Source organism: Heliconius melpomene, chromosome 1 (genome assembly GCF_056956725.1).
Source record: "Heliconius melpomene rosina isolate 202511_hmr_F chromosome 1, ASM5695672v1, whole genome shotgun sequence".
NCBI classification, from domain to species: Eukaryota; Metazoa; Arthropoda; class Insecta; order Lepidoptera; family Nymphalidae; genus Heliconius; species Heliconius melpomene.
Genome location: NC_140389.1, coordinates 9,449,753 through 9,466,773, shown reverse-complemented (window position 1 = coordinate 9,466,773; position 17,021 = coordinate 9,449,753). Strand labels below are relative to the sequence as shown.

The 17,021-nt window shown below is 33.7% G+C and overlaps 3 protein-coding genes across 5 annotated transcripts in view; 1 reads left to right on the top strand and 2 right to left on the bottom strand.

The window, feature by feature from the left end:
• Positions 1-402: 402 nt before the first annotated feature.
• Positions 403-7,010, top strand: LOC146541294 (TATA box-binding protein-like 1). 2 transcript variants are annotated; one of them, XM_085199406.1, is made up of 4 exons: positions 403-668; positions 2,289-2,863; positions 4,968-5,062; positions 6,244-7,010. In XM_085199406.1, the coding sequence occupies exons 2-4, from the start codon at positions 2,304-2,306 to the stop codon at positions 6,564-6,566; spliced, it is 978 nt and encodes a 325-aa protein (XP_085055532.1). In that variant the 5' UTR covers positions 403-668; positions 2,289-2,303; the 3' UTR covers positions 6,567-7,010. The 2 variants fall into 2 exon arrangements, with proteins under 2 accessions (XP_085055532.1, XP_085055612.1); XM_085199486.1 differs by lacking the exon at positions 403-668 and adding an exon at positions 1,281-1,436.
• An 11-nt stretch (positions 7,011-7,021) lies between these two features.
• Positions 7,022-12,880, bottom strand: LOC146541293 (cytosolic carboxypeptidase 6-like). Its single transcript, XM_085195105.1, has 12 exons — positions 12,848-12,880; positions 10,590-10,910; positions 10,130-10,224; positions 9,822-10,038; positions 9,532-9,685; positions 9,386-9,453; positions 9,131-9,289; positions 8,937-9,028; positions 8,637-8,851; positions 8,281-8,428; positions 7,973-8,148; positions 7,022-7,570 (listed from the first exon to the last, which is right to left on the bottom strand). Exons 1-12 carry the CDS (start codon positions 12,878-12,880, stop codon positions 7,386-7,388), a joined length of 1,863 nt encoding a protein of 620 aa, XP_085051231.1. The 3' UTR covers positions 7,022-7,385.
• Positions 12,881-13,183: 303 nt separating this feature from the next.
• The window catches only part of smog (G-protein coupled receptor 158 smog), a 38,037-nt gene continuing 34,199 nt past the window's right edge, over positions 13,184-17,021 (bottom strand). The window contains exons 7-11 of one of the 2 annotated variants that reach the window (XM_085198802.1): positions 16,798-17,001; positions 16,324-16,527; positions 15,998-16,195; positions 15,415-15,435; positions 13,184-14,600 (exon numbers count right to left, since the gene is read on the bottom strand). In XM_085198802.1, coding sequence (XP_085054928.1) covers positions 14,454-14,600; positions 15,415-15,435; positions 15,998-16,195; positions 16,324-16,527; positions 16,798-17,001 — 774 coding nt within the window. In that variant the 3' untranslated portion in view covers positions 13,184-14,453. The remainder of the gene's footprint in view (positions 14,601-15,414; positions 15,436-15,997; positions 16,196-16,323; positions 16,528-16,797; positions 17,002-17,021) is intronic. The other variant, XM_085198896.1, reaches the window with a different exon arrangement.

The following is a 17,021-nucleotide window of genomic DNA, read 5'->3' as shown; positions in this document are numbered from 1 at the left end:
ATGGCGACTGCAGTGAAATTCTCATAAGTCAAAGTAACAATTCTAATATCTGTGGCTTTTTAGAAGTATACAAACTTAAAAGTACTAATAAAAGTTACTATACAGTGTCGTTTCTATATTATATTCCCTATTTTTACATATTAAAATTATTATGGTAAAATATACATTTTTTTATTTTAAAACATTACTATTTTTTGTATACTAATTATGCTTAAACTTTAACTAACAGCATTTTATATTTGTATTTAAGTTAATATACGATTTAAGTTTATAATGATTTTTAAAACATTCAATTATTAAATCAGTTATAGTTTCTGCAAATTAAACCTTTTTTATGATTATCTTCTTTGTCCATTCATTCATTTGTGCATGAGGTTTCATTCACATGCAATTTAGGAACGAATGGTATCACTTTTGTTCTCGTACGAATAGAACATGGCGGTGCTAGGCAGGATGTGTAAAAGCTTTTGATTTTTACGTTAATAATTTGAGATAGTGGTTTGTTTTTAAGAAATTTATTTTAATTTGCTTATAGTTACTTTATAATAAGTACAGAGTGGTATTGAATTGTTATCTAAAAGTTCATAATCTAGACCAAATTGCAATGAAAATTATTACTTCATTGGTGGTGTAAAAATAATTGTGACAAATATAGCACATAAATTCAGGTAATTAAAACTTTAAAATATATAATTTGAAAATATGAGATTTTATCCGCATTGGCATTCATAGGTATAAAATTCAATCGCAGCATCCTTTGCTTTGTCATTCAGTTTCAGCTGATCCTTACTTGTTCCAGATAACATACCATCGTAATATTATTACATGATATCATTTTGTATAATGCTTAAGTTTTTATTTAATTTATTTGAACACAGATTTAAAGATCAAATATGAAATATACATAAAATTAAATCTTAGGTATTATCATTGTGCTCTCAATCACGTGTAGTTTAATCTTTATTATGGGGTCAATAACTGCTGACTGTAGTCTATTTTTTTAATCTTATGCCTCAGGTCACCTTATTTCGAGACTTCCTCAAAATCATAAGGCTTTGTTGCTTTGTTCATATATTGTACCTTGTTAGAGGGCAGGCGGGTCGCATGATAGTTTTCGTGTGCGGTAGCTATTTTTTTGAATGGCAAACGTGTTATCGAGTGCAAGTGCAATCTGCTCTGTATTATTACCTGGCGATCTGTGGTCACAGATCAGTATGGTTAGGGGCGTAGAGCATAGAGCGCGCGGGGGAGGCGAGTGAGGGGCGAGGGCCCGTCCGGCAGTCAGCTGTGCGAGTATCATGTTCTCGCATCTCGTTGCGTCGTGGGAAGTGTCCTAAATCGCTATCTACATTTAATTTTCACAATTTTTTGGCCAATGGAGTGGCAATGAAATATATGTATAATAAAAACTGCAGCTATTGATTTGACTCTTAAAAGTGGGTGTTGTCTGAGCTATTTTCTATAATATGTGTTACCACTTTTTGATTCCTTTTTATAATATATTTTGTATAAATCAACTTTATTGCTTAGTCACAGTCACAGTCGCATATTATAAAAAAGAAAAATATTTTTCTTATTTGTTATTAAAACATTTAATAAAATTATGATTATTGTAGTAATACTTTTTATCTTCAATATTAATTAACCAAAAAAGTAATTGGACTACATGTGTCTGAACTTATGTCATGATCTCAATCATGTAACTGGTATTGTAAAATTTATTTTAAAAGTAATATAAGCTATTGCTTAATGACATAAGTTACACAGTACTCTCATTGTTAAAACTCATGTGTTTAGCTTTGCCCATTGTTGTGTAATCAAGTGTTTTAAATAAAGTTCCTTTAATGGTTTGTTATTACAATTAAACTACTAACTGAAACAGCTTAGACTGTACTGAGTAATTCAACATTTTATTGTTTGAAATGTGATTGATTAATTTCTTGTTTCTTTTTTGTACCTTATCTACAAATATAAAATATATATATAGAATTAACGTTTATTCTATGAATAGTTTTAAAATGTAATATATTTTAGTAACTATTATTCACACTATATTAATCATCCTTTATCTGTCATACTTTATTTTAATGAAAATAACTCCAGATGGAATAAAAAACATGAACCCCAATCAAGTCATTATGTAATATTAATTTAATAGTTAAATTTTCATCTCTGCAATTAGCACCAATATTCTGTAAGAATAAATTCTGAATTGTTAAGAAATATGTTAGTAGACAAATATAGTGTTTAAACATTTAAATTAATAAAGGTTATTTTCACTGTTTCAGGACGCCGTGGTGGTCATGGCTACGCTCATCCAAGAAAACGGTATTAAAACTAACCATGGTATGGTGACATCACATGGAGTGCCAAGTCACATGGTGCCAGACCATGAATACTGTGAGGCTGGCAAACCAGAGCAACCAACACAACCATGTATCGAATCTGGGGATACAGCAGTTCAACAAGCTCCCATGGAGGAGGAAGAGGAGGAAACTCCTGAAATAGACATAATGATAAACAATGTTGTGTGCAGTTTTAGTGTTAAGTGTCACCTGAACTTGAGAGAGATTGCATTAAATGGTGTGAATGTCGAGTTCAGACGGGAAAATGGTATGGTGACGATGAAACTCCGACGCCCCTACACTACGGCATCTATCTGGTCGTCAGGACGAGTGACTTGCACAGGTGCCACTAGTGAGGACCAAGCAAAAGTGGCGGCGCGGCGATACGCACGCGCCTTACAGAAGCTGGGATTTCAAGTGCGCTTCCGTAATTTCCGCGTCGTGAATGTCCTCGGAACTTGTAGAATGCCTTTTGGCATTCGAATTATAGCTTTCTCTAAAAAATATAAGGAAGCAGAGTAAGTTTCACATTATATTTTTGTAATGTTAAAATTTTTTTAATATTATTGACACTACAACAGAGAAAAGAAAAAACTTTTTAGAAAATGTACAAAATTTTTAGCAAAGTTGAACCTCCACCTCTTTAAAATATATTAAGAACTCAGAACACTTAGCCACATGTGCTTTTTAAGTCATACCAGTTATATATGAGCTATTAATTTCACTTTTAGTTTTATAAAGAGCATGGACGTAGAAGTAAGGGGGGCCGAGTGAGTCATACTCACCCCAGAATAGTCTTGTGCTCACCACATGAAATATTACTAACAAAAAAATTCACCTGAATAATAAAAAAAGGTTTTACACAAACATTTGTTTAAAGCTAGAGTACAGTCCCCTCTGGAAAATATCTCTAGATATGCCTATAATAAGGAGCAATTAAAATTAAAACTTACTTTTATATAATATTTTAGTCTTCAAATTCCTACTATTACTATGTAAACTATTTTTGCTTTATTAATTTTTCTTAAATGAAAAAACATAAAAAAACCTAAATTTCATCTGGCTTTTAATTTTAATTTAAAAAACTATTTATAATGTTTTCATAGTTATTACAATTCTACATGTTTTAGTAACAAATACAGAATACCCCAATGGCTATTTTTGGATTCCCCTTATCTTTTACTTCACTCCCATGCTTCCTTTATGAGTCACACCAAGTTTCTATCATTAGTTGTATAGTATTAATTAATTAAAAAGAAATGTCTGTAAATAAATCATATAGTGTTGCTTTAGCACAATTTCATATACCTTATTTACCAATTAAAATAAACACATAATATTAAGAGCAATTTTCCAAAATACAATAGTGCAAACTACATTTAAATTGGTTAAGCTCATTCTGACATTAGCATATAAAATTCACACGGACAAACTGACAAAAAACTTGAAAAATCTATGTTGTGGGTTCTATTACATTAATAAATGTCTTCAATAATAAATTTTCTCATATATCTTTCATGTAGACAGTGATCAATTAAAATTTCATTCTATGTATAAAGGTATATAAATTTAGATTTATATATACTCAGTTACTTAAGTAAATCTTACTGCATTTGGATATTTCTGTTTTATACAAATGGCAGATTATTGATCTCAGAAGCGTAAAACACCAATTTATTTATAAAAAAATATCATTCTTTGATAACAAAATATTATTTTAAAGAAATCTATCAGTGTTAACATGTTCTATTAACCTCTTAATCATAGTTCTTGTAGCACTCAAATATTATGTTCAAGTAATTTGTTTAAATTTCAAATTCTCCTTTTATAATGTAATATATTTAATATTTAATTATTAGATAGTAATATTACAGGCCAGTCATGGTGCAGAAGCACTAGCATGCTACTGTAAAAGTGACAGATTATTAGTTCGCTCTGGTTTCGGGGAAAAGCGCTGTCTTAACACTAGGTTCTCTCTACCTACCCTGCTGCCTTTCTTTTTTTATAATTTTTTTTTAATAAAATATAATTCTTTTTTTCTAAAAAATATTCTATTAGTTAAACCTAACAGTTCAATAATAGATTTTTTTTTGATAAATCTAATTATTACAAAAACAATTTAATTGTTATCTTTATACATGCATTTTAATTGTTATCTTTATATATTAGGTGCACATTTGCGAATTCATTTACGAATTTGTTTTAAAAAAATGTAACACGTTATAAATCTAATTTTGTTTTATGCCTTTAGAAATTGTTGTTTTTTTTCTCAGCTTCACGCTGTATCCCGTATATAGCAGGTTGGACAGAGGGAGCCTAGTGTTAAAACTCTTAGCTCCCCTTTTTCCGCTGAATTCTAGAGGCATTGTGTGTTGTGTAGCGGAACTCAACGCTGCGCTTTGCCGCGGCTCCAGAGCGAAATCAAAATAATAAATTCACATCCTCATTCATTTCCTGGAGTGGGAATCGAAACCCCCAACCTGTTTACAGTCACACGCTTGTGGTCCTGGGCCACGACTGGCATCATGTTAAATGATTGTTTAGTTCCTTTATATTTATAAATATCAGTTGTGTATTCGTATAGTTTTTGTATTATAAATATTTTAATTCGTACGTTTTCAGCTACGAGCCAGAACTACATCCCGGTGTCACATACAAGTTGTTCAACCCAAAAGCGACACTGAAAATATTCTCAACTGGTGGCGTCACAATAACAGGTGACATTAAATCATTTATTCCATGCGAAAGATGACGTCTTACGTTTTGATAAAATTCCCGTTAGGAGAAAGTTGTTGATCGTGCCTATTCATATCTAATATGTTAATGTTATAGCAAAAGTATCTAGCGAAATGGAAACGCGCTTTACGTAATGTTGTTTGGTTAATACTTTCAAGGTTAGACATATTTTATTTTTCATGTATGTCCCAATTTTTTTTACAAGCATTGAAATGTATACTACCTTCAATCCAAGGCCCTAGTGTAAGCGAATACAGTTTACTCACGAAGGTGAAAATAAACAATAGCGCGGTTAAAGCCGCAAGAGCAATACTCACTCATTCATTACTAACGATATTTACATATAATTGTCCATATTATATATAATCATTATAAAATAATACCTTGAGGCCTTGAATTCCACTACATTCCGGAGAGTAGGGTACGGACTGCTTAATGGAAAGGAGGTGTTTTAACACTAGTTTCCTCATGTTATGTATAGGATACAGTGTCAAACTAAAAATAACAATAATGATAGAAATACAATTAATTTACACTAAATCTATGTTAGGACGTTACAATTTGCATGTACACGTATGAGTTTCAGGACACACTTTATGACATTCTATCAGAACGTGCGCGAAGTTGAAATCTAATTACAAAAATGAATAAAAAATGTTTTTTATCGAACTATTAATATTCCAAAGCATGATTGAAAGCATATAAAACATTGCTGTGTACTGTTATATATCTTAACGTAAAGACTGTTAACAAGTCTTTTCTTCCATTTAGGGAACTGGCATGATATTTACATTTTAATTGAGTTTTATAATGGGTATCACACCCATGACCATTTCGGAAAATACAAACGACTGCTGCGTTATAGTATTTTTTTAAAATAAATCAATATTTAATAAAAATAATAGAACAAGAGAAAGTGAAATTAATGCACAGGAAAAAATTAGTTGATATTGTCTTTGTAGTAACCTATGAAAGTATACGGGTTTTGTTTTACAAATGATACAGTATTACATATTTTATAAGCTATTTGCAAGCATTTGAAAATGAACTAGTGTCAGTCAAATATAAATAAGCAATTAAAATTATGTGTCAAATATATATTTATCTGAACATTTTCTATACAACGCAACGCCTGTAACAACATTATCAATTTGTCGGACAGCTCGCAGCGTGAATGACGTGCAGTCTGCGGTGGAGCGTATCTTCCCGCTGGTGTATGAGTTCCGCAAACCGCGCACCGCCGCCGATGAGGAGCTGCTTCGTCAGAGACGCGCCGCCAGAAGGCCTGCGTGCGGTGGCGGTGCTGGGGCCGGCGGCGGTGTGGGCGGCGGTGGGGGCAGTGTGGGCGGCGGCGCGGTCCCGGGCGTCGCTGCTCCGGCGGGTGGAGGTGGGGGCGGCGCCCCGGTGCCGGCAGCGGCGCCCGCCGACTACCCCATGCACCTGGTGACGCTGTCGGACGACGAGGACGCCGACGCGTGGGAATGACGCGGCCGCGCGCGCCTCCCCGCCGCGCCGTGATGCGTGGCGCAATAACTATCGGTTGTCAGTGCAATCGCGTGTGAACTGTCGGCGAGCTCTTTTCGGTTCATGCCAAAGATATTTATTAGAGGACGTGCTTCGCGCTCTCGACGGACGCCGCCTCGCGTACTACTTCGTATGTATTGACGCTCCCGTGACCTCTATTAGCCTGCGTAGGCGCGGTTGATTCATTTAACTCGTTTGATTCTAAACCAAATTGTCGTAAATGATTAAAAAAGAAAGAGAATAAATCTCTACAGATACTCAGTCTCGTTTTTTATTTGCCGTTGTGATTGATAAATTTGTAGTGATAATAGTGTTCACGAAAATGTTGTAAGGAAGTAATGACTGAATGTTAGTGTTAGTGATTGTAAATATGAAAGCTTTAGACATTATACATTTAATTAAAAACTTTGTTTGTTTTATTGCAATATTTATTTTCATAGTCTTACAATTTGAAATAGAATTATATAAATGCTATGGTTATACAGTAAAAGTGTAAAAAAGCTAAGGTGAACAATAATAATGATAAAAATTGAATTAAATATACATAGTTACTCATAGCAACACTTGTATAGTTAGTTAATAGAAATGGAAGAGCATTAAATTGTCAAGAAATTAAGAACTAGATTTTTTGTATCATATCCATCACTAATAAGGCGAACTTGCCCTGCAACGCAATTTTTCACTGTGGTCGACCACTAGCCAAGAACTTACTACCTCACAATAGATTTTTTCCAAATGTTGAAAGAAATTGCTCTTCCATTGTAATAATTTATTAAGGAATTAAGATTCGGAGTCTTGTGTATCACATTCGTCGCTAGTAAGGCGAGCGTGCGCGGGTGCAGGTCTCGCGAGGCGCGTGCGTCGCGCGCCCCGTACCGTGCTCGTGCGGCGGCGGGCCGATGTGGGGCTGCGAATGTATGCGCTCAAATCGACTACTGCTAGCCGAGGACTTCTTACTGCCTTACCTGTATAATCAGTATTAAGTGGTTTTGTAGGTAAAAAATGTATGAAAGATATGGAAAAAGATGACACCTTATACATATACCCTGTATATACTATAATGAGCTTAATTTAAAGTGTAAGGTTCAGATTGGTTGTAAGTTCGATTACCACTCGTGGGAATTATTATATTTAAATTATTTTCATATCCTCGCTCTGGTAAAACGCAGCACGGTATTGATTTGCGTCACTAATCATGTAATGGGAAGTGAGGACACTCGTCAGTACCCGACAGCCCGAGCTTCAGAATTCGGCGGAAAATGGAGAACGGAGTGCCTTAACACAGGTTCCCTGTGCCTACCCTGCTATGTCTGGAATACACCATGAAGCTGATTTATTTTTTATTACATAATATATTATGAACTCACCAGTAATAATAGGTAGTATAGTATCACCATAAACCACTCGAGGCTTAACCCGTATATTGGCATTACGTGCAGTACGCACAGGTAATGCTCGTAACGCAGGAGGCGACGTTAGAGGCAGCGGAGGTGATAATACGCGTCCAGCTAGTACTCTTCGTTCAGGGGAGGAACTGGGAGACCTGGAAGATTAAGTAGCAGTTATACATACCTAGATAGTTTATAAAGTTTATGACAGACATATTTCTCCTGACTGGAAATAAAATTTGGTATATGCATTTTCTAAATTTAACTAATAACCGAGATTACACAACCTTTCCCGTTCATTGATTGGTCTCTTTCGCCTACGCCTCTTTCTTGATTCCTTTTTCTTTGTTTTGATACCTTCACGTGGTGGAATAACTCCCACATGTCTGTAGTAGTCGCACAGGGACTTCACTAATGACCTTCCTATTTTATAATCTTCAATAATAAGTTTGTTTATTGTAAAATATGATAATGTTATCATTTAGTTATAGTCAAGTATATTATTGTATAGTTTCTTCTACCATATTACACTAAACATACAAGTAAACGATGTAGACAAAACAGTATTTTATAACAGTAAATTCAAGTAGTGTTTTTATAGTTAAGTATTATTTAATCTAAATAAGAGTAGTATAAAGGATACAAGCTTCTTCAGTGTAGTGTATATACGGTCCATTAGACGTTATCCTTCGTCCACCAAATGAAGCAAGGAGGGAATAGGCATCAGTGGCGCCTGTAGGTAAAGCCCTTCTAGCACTGCCCGCAGCATGATTGTCCATGTTGTACAGACATGATTCTGGCTTCCAGGCCTCTACTCGCATTCCAAGAAACTTGGGTAAAACTGCATGCCTTTCGAATCTATCAAAATTTTAACAAATCATGTTAGTTGGTAAATTTCCGGTGCATTCGTTTCTGAATAAGTTAAAATGATTTTTTTTATCACCTGTACACATCATCGTAGGAATTCCCTCGTACAAAAACACCTTCATGGCTTACATCAGCGTGGATGTCAATGATAAAATCCAGTTGCAATGTCTAGATACACAGGTAAAACTTATTATATGAACATTAAGCAGAATTTTCACAAAAAACTAAAAAAATATATAGTTATTGTAATGCATGCCATGCCATACTTACTTTTTCGGCGTTGATTTTTTGAATAAGTTCATTGATCGCTATAAGGGCAGGATGAGCAAAGGTAGTGGCTCTCGTCCAACAGCGATTTAGATCTGAACCAAGTAAATCAGACCGCTGATTTCCCAAAAATACACCATCAGGATTTAACATTGGTATAACCTGAAACATTTGTTAATTTTTGAAACGCTGATTAAGCAGTATTTACTTTTATTTAGTACTTTTGTGAGAATAGTAAAATTATATTATTAACGTCACCTGTATTACAATTCCATTTCGCAGGGCTATTGCTTTTTCTGAGGAACTCACTAAATAATCCAGAAAACCTAAAATGCATAGTAAAATATTTTATAATTTTCAATGTTAGTGAAACCATTTAGCTAGAAGATCTGAAAAATATCAACCTTGGCAAATGAAAGAGGCAGGTTGTTCACCACCATGTACTCTTGCTAAAATAATTACAACACGCTTCTTGGTATCTAATTTTCCTTTAACTTCCTTCATATCCTCTTTAGTGAAAGGGTCACCAACGGTAATCAAATCTATTCGTCGTTTTTGCTTGAAAATGTGAAAAATATTTGTTATTTTTTATATTGAATAGGCTTGCGTTTGACCATCTAAATATTAATTAGCTATTCACAAAATTATTTTAATACCTTCCATTACATTATTTTTATTATTAATCTTAACTTACAGTGGTCTGTGCAATGGTCTCTCTTGTAGCAAATGACAGAGCTCGTTTTTCCCAAAGTGTCAAATATTTTTGCAACCTCGAATAGGAATATGGGGCGGCTGCTGCAAACTGGTAAACGTCTTCTTCTTTATCAAACCCAAAAGCTAAACTGAGTATCTTCCGGCCGCGGTGTACCAACGATCTGTGGTAAAACAGCAACCGGCGTGGAATACGCTGCCTGATCATTGATTTAGGATATTTAATGTTAGATAAAAAAACTCGTTTTAGATAAATGTATAATTTATTAATTGTTACCATAAAGGTCTTACCATTTAGACCTAGATGTAGATCGCACCAACGGCGTCATTTCATCTTTGAAAAGATTATTTTCTTTTCCCAAATTAACTATATTAAATATAACGCGCTGAAATTAATTAATTATTTTTACCGCTTTATATAAATAAACAAGGAAACAGATATAAATTCAATGATATATTTTAATATTTTTTCTATATAGGTATATCTATAGAAATCAATCCTTTTTGTTGTATCTGCATTAGTAAAATCTCAAATCAATCACTGCACCTTAGGCATTCCAACGTACAGAGATCCTTATGGACGGAATTTATATGATTTGATTTAGTGATTTAGTGGTAGATTTGATCACAAAAGTAAAAATAAACTATTTAATGTAAGACATTTTTTTTCATAAACAGTTCACTGTTGTAAAATTTTCTTAAAGCATCCGTAAGGACTAGTGCATATTAATATTAAATATTATATTTGTACCTGATCTTGCTTAACATTTTCTACTGTAAAATTAAACCAGAAACGTGATCGTGGCCTGCAGGTATCCGGTCTGATGAAAAGGTCATATTCCAGCTCTGTAATGTGGTCGGCACGGCCTAGGTTCCCGCATTCAAAAGCTGCATCGAAGCAAAGATGACCACGTTTCGCTTTACCGCTGTGCCCGGGCGGACGAACGATTAAGCGATTGAGATTACCTAAACCACCTTCTCCATCGCTTTCTTCACTGTCTATATAAAAAAATATATTATATACTCGTATACGTGATTTGTCAATATACTTAGAATTATTTGACGTCTCTAACTACCGTTACGCGGGCGAAGATAAATTGTAGCGTGCTCGAGATCATCCATTAATGCTCCCATTATAATTTTTCCTACTATAATGAAATCATTTTCTTTTTCACATCGTGTAAAATATTTATAAGTTTTTACTGCGTAAGTAAGTGACCTTTGTTGCAAAGCTTAGAACAGAGTGCTCAATGCACCTAGCTTACTAAGGCATTTATAAGAAAACCGTTTACCTCACACGCCACAGGGTAAAAGCAATTGAAATTTCACATTCAATTTATAACGTGGTTCGATTATACTAAACACATTGCCTTTGTCTCACAAAGGTAATGTTGTCCGTATTCTGACTTTTGAGGATATATTCAACGCTACTTTTTAATACAGATAAATGGTGGACCGATAGACAAATTAATAAAGGGATAGAAAAGGTTGATTCCAACAATTTTCGTCCCATATTGCATGGTCCGAAGTTAAAACGTTCTCGAAATATTGTTCATTTAAATATTTTTTCCATATACCATATTGCACAGGAAAATGCTGCGAGAAACTTATTTTTGCGTGTTTGAAATAGAAATAATAAGGTAACTCAACTATTGGCAGGGTTAAAATCAAACATATAGTAAGGTAAGACTATCATCATAAATTTATCAACATGTATATTAACTAAGACAAACAAACCAACAATAGTCTATCTTTTTTCTTTTTTAATATTTTTAGAATATAGCTATAAAACTAAACTCGGAGTTACAAAATTTAGCATCTTATAAAAAAAAAGATATGATAAGATTTTAGTTGTTTTGTAAGCTTTTAGTTCATTACTTCATTCTAAGCACACGTGTAAGCCACATAGAGGCAATTTTCATGTGTATCGCATTTCCTCCAAACGCCTTACCTATACACGAACAGTTTTCTTCAAGGAACTTAGTCACGCGAGCCTTGCAACTGCTCCATATATTATGTATGTATTTAAAATAATTGTTACACGAGTAACTACGTTTTATTAGTTGGAGATCTACAGAGGGGCGAAGGGTGTGACTACAACGGTTGTGGGTTCGATCCCCACTTGCAGGAATAAATTAGTCACTTAAAACGCAGTGCCTCGAAAAATTCGGCGAAAAGTGGGGAACGTATTGTCTTAAATAGGGTTCCCTGTGCCTACCCTACTGTGTGCGGGATCAAGCGTGAAATGTATCTTTTAATACATATCGCATTATTACGTTTTATAAAATAAAGCCGACTTTCGATTTTTTAAATAGATATGCATAATTTATATTTAATATTCCCCGCTCGCGGCTTTTCTCGTTTGTACTACACAATTATTTGTTTTCTCATCTAAATTACTCTCGTAATAAGTATATTACTTACGTTATATTATAATTTTAAAGACAATATAAGCCATTCATTGATAGCTCAAGTTTCAGCCAATTCAATAAAACACTTTGTAACAATTTTGTCGCATACAATTCTTTCTCTTTCTATTGAAATAATCTTTTTATTTATGAATCATTTGAAATAAATTTTAAGGGAAGTTTGCCAAAATACAATATATTCACACAATAATTTTTTTATAATTTATTATATATAAGTGTATTTAATATTTTAAATATTTTCCTCTATGTACTTTTCAATTAACTGTTGATTAATTTCTTATCTAACTTAAAAAAAAATAAAATATTAAAGACTGCAACAATACCTAATTATAAAAATAACACATTTTTCTTACGTGTATTAATGTTGCTGGGTACCTATGCTCTTTAACTTAAGGTTATATTGTCTGGTCAAATAATGTTATAAATCATATCAATTAATAGATAATTTTATTGTTTAGCTTACCGGACATTGTCGGTTAAATTTCATCAAAATAATAATAATTGGGCTCGTAATCGACGATACAACTCTGTTTTTCATATACAGAAAAAATCTTTTTTTCTCCGCCTTACTGGGTCCCACTTGTTGTTGCCACGATACGACACAATGCGACATTTTGCTTTATAATAATAACAAAATATAAAATGCTTATTTCGATGCGTAGCTCTAGAAATTCGTTACTAAGCAACGACGACTTACCTACTTGAAGTCAGCCAGAGCCGAATTTAAGGGGGTACAGGTACAGGCGTATAGATAGCAAATAACCGAATGTAATTTTTTTTATTCGTTATTTTATGATTAGTTTTTTTTTTATTAATAAATAATTTCTTTTGTCAATTCACAGAATGACAAATTGTAATGAAAGTACAAATTGTACTACATATGCAAAATCACTATTAAAAGTTAAAAATAAAAAACTTTTATACGAATATTTTCTTTATTTAACAAATACATATATTAATAATTATATTAAATATTTTGGCATCGCAATGCCTTTCGCACCGTAAACATTTTATAAAGCTCAACAAATTAAAAAAAAAACACAGACTTAATCACTATGACTAGTTAATTTTAGTTAACCTACTATTTACAAAAATCAATATATAGAGTGAAAAAAAATAAGTATAAAATAAAATGTTATATTTTAAAATAAATACAAAGAAGCTAGTATTTAAAGTTTAAAAGTTGAGATAAAATATTTTTTTCGTTTGGTCTAACTTATATTTATTTCACTTATTCCTCAGAAAATAAATAATATTTTTAATTCAATATAATTTTTAAAGTAGGCATTCTGTTTGTAGGTACACACATTGCTGCCAATCCATGCTACCCTGCTGTATGCGGGTTACAGCGTAGAGCTAAAAAAATGCTTCTAAATATAGATTTATATTTTTTGTTAAAGGTAAAGAGCCAGTTCGTCGTGTTAGAGATTTTTTCATTTGTAGTGGTAAATAGAACTACTATTTGTCTAGGACAGTCAGGACTCCAGTTCTCTAAGAAACAAATAGGCTGCTTTTATTATTGAAAATTTTTTGTTACCCATAACATATTTGTTTTGGAGCTTGTCTACTGGTAATTAAACAAAGCCGTTACTGTTTGCAGGAATGTTTATTTTATAATTATCTATGTTCATATAATACCTATTAATAATCTCAGGTTGATTTATCAAAATATAACATTGATGAATAAATACATGTATTCTACATGTAAGTACATGCCAGCGTTGCCAGATATTATATTGGGGAAAAGAGGGATTTTTAAATGTTTTAAGTAAAAACTGTAGCTGTTGCTTATAGAAAATAAATTCGTATAAAAATAAAAAAAATCGAATGAAAGTGATTACGTTATAAACGAAGGCAGTGTGCTATTGTTAACATAATTATAAAATGTTTTATATATGTATATATATATCACTGGAAAAATCACCGGACAAATTACCTTACATTCTTATTTAGACAACGATATAAAGACATGAAATATAAATTCAACATTTAAAGACGACGAACTATTTAAAATACAATATCAATGGCTAAACTTATAACATTATACATAGTAAAAACTTAAACCCTCCATTACTTATATTAAAGTGTTTCAATTCCTTTTATAACAATAAAAAGTATATTTGTTAAATGTTCTTTACTACGTTTAAAAGCACACCAACCGACCGGTAACCAGGAGTCATTCACGGCTAAGTGTCACCGTCAGTGTAATGAGAAGGACCCTCGGCTGAGCACACAGAGTCCTCAGGAGTTCTTGAAGCATCTCCCGCCTCGCTCGCTTCCACTACGCTCGCACTGCCGCCTTTATTTTTAGCGCCGCGACGAGCCTGAAGGGCCTAAGTATTTTAAAAGCAAACAATATATAAAGATTAAACTGTATAAATATAAAGAAAAAAGAGAGAGTGGAGTGTATATTTATTTACAATTGTTTGTATAATAAATCCAGTTCAATATACATTTTATATAATACTGATGATACTGATACATATAGCAGGTTCCAGCAAGTGTGTGCACCAAAAGCCATCTTATACAAATATTAAATAGACACAGCAGACATTGTTGTCTATAAAATTAAAATTTGAGCGTGTTTAAAGACAGAAGCTTATATTTCGGCGAATATATGTATGTAGGTACATGTAAATAACCAAATAGTGTGCAAATTGTGCAGTGTTTGATCACTAACTGGGTAACACACATACATGAGTATGTATGAGTAAAAACATGTGTAAAATGAATTCTCCAGAATACAGTTAAAGCATAATTTTAACACATTATGAAATAGGCTAGCGAAAAGTTTGTAGATAGTCGATAGTACCGGCAGTAGACCGCTATGAGACCGCGATGAGACCTCGTATTCGTTAAGGCAGAAATGAATTGAGCTATGTTGATTATTAAAAAAACTTTTGTTTTATAAAACTACAAATGAAGCTTGTAAATGTATAGTAATTAAGTTGGAAAACGTTTCATGACTCATTATATTATAACATTAGCCAGGAATGGTACGTAAATAAAACGTCACATATGCTCGACACAATTCCACATTAAAAAAATTACATAAGATCTTCCTATGCGCGGGGCGCAGGCTGACATCCAAGGGGGCATGCGGGTGCTCCAATTCAGTGCGCATGCGATAAATTCCATTATCCTTACCTTTTCACGACTGCCTTTTTTCTAAAGTTGGGGTAGGATGGAATATGAAACATTAAATTAATGATAGTGATCTAACAATAAGTAAAGATGATACTTGTTGGTTACCAGTTCTATAAGTAAAAGTTTCTAGTGTAAAGTGTGTACACCAATAAACAAGCAAGTAAGTTACCAAATGGGGATTTCACAATAATAAAAATGAAATAACACAATCTATTTATCATTTAGTTAGGTACATAAATTACAGGTATATTTACTATGATCAAAAATACCGCTTTTATGTATCTATCTTTGAGTTGTTCCATTATTATATATCTAGTACGTAGAGTACTGTAAGTTTTTACTTAATAAAAGAATATATGTATGTAGTTCTTTTGATACTTAAAAAATAAATAAATATCAGGGGGCTATTATTGTAGTTGTTAATAATATCGTTCCACTAGAAGAGAAGTTCCACTTTATAAAGAAACTTTATAGAGTAAACACTGACCACATTACACACGGTGCTGCTGCTAATCCATTCGGATATTATAAAGAATAAATGATACATTTTTGTCTTTGCTACCATAATTATGTAAGTATGTACCTGCAACGAAAATCTTCTATGGGGAGGTTTCCTGCCCCCTCGACGCTTGCTAATGTGTGGGTTGTCGCGACGCAATGTCTGATTTCGAAGAATTTCCAATTGAACGTAAAGCCGTTTTAGTTCAGCTCTAACTTCCTCTGATGTTGGCTCTTCTTCCCCTTCCGCCCCGAAACCCTCAGCTGGACCACGCCTGGACACCTACAATATGATTAATATTGAGAGCGTATCATAATATAATGGTTATTTTTTTAATTACGTTTAGGAGAGACGGCCACTTGCCATATTCAGAATTAGTGCAAATATAAAAAACAACTTCATTTGTTGACCTCTTGTGCAAGGGACCGTGTGCGATATCCGTGCCACAGGCGAGGTGCAAGTACGCAGGCAAGTGCAGCCCCGGATGACAGATGAGCTCGAGCCGCCGCCGCCAGGGCGGACCTCTCGGGAGCCGCGCCCGCCAGCGCCGCCACCCGCCACGCTGCCCCGCACAGACCCTCCGCCCACAAGGCTGTGGCTAACCAGCCACGCTCCTGTAAATTTATTTTAAAATTATGATGATGTGAATCCCAAATTCTCTATCTTCCTACCTAGTTATGCAAGAAAAAGCTTAAAATTCTACATTATAGATATTAATCTATTATTATTAAATAATATTAATGTATATTTTATTGTGTACCCCATTACAGAGAAAAAGGAAACAAAAGAAATACATACACGAAGATAAAATGTACAGTGGATTTATGTATAAGCGATCTCTACTAGACCAGAAGTTAAGCAAAAATTTGCCCTCATATATTTACCTGAAATGGTACATTAGCATTTCTAGCCGCGTGAGCTATCTGAAGGCCAGCGAATAGCAGTAGCAGTTCCGCTGCAGCAGTAACATGATGCCAGGCGGCGCGCGCGCACCCTCCGCCCACGTCTGTCTCACACGCCGTTGTTGCTGTGAACGCAGACAAGTAACACGCTGCCCCGAGCACCATTGCAGCTACGATCCGTAACACCTATAATTTTATATTAAAAG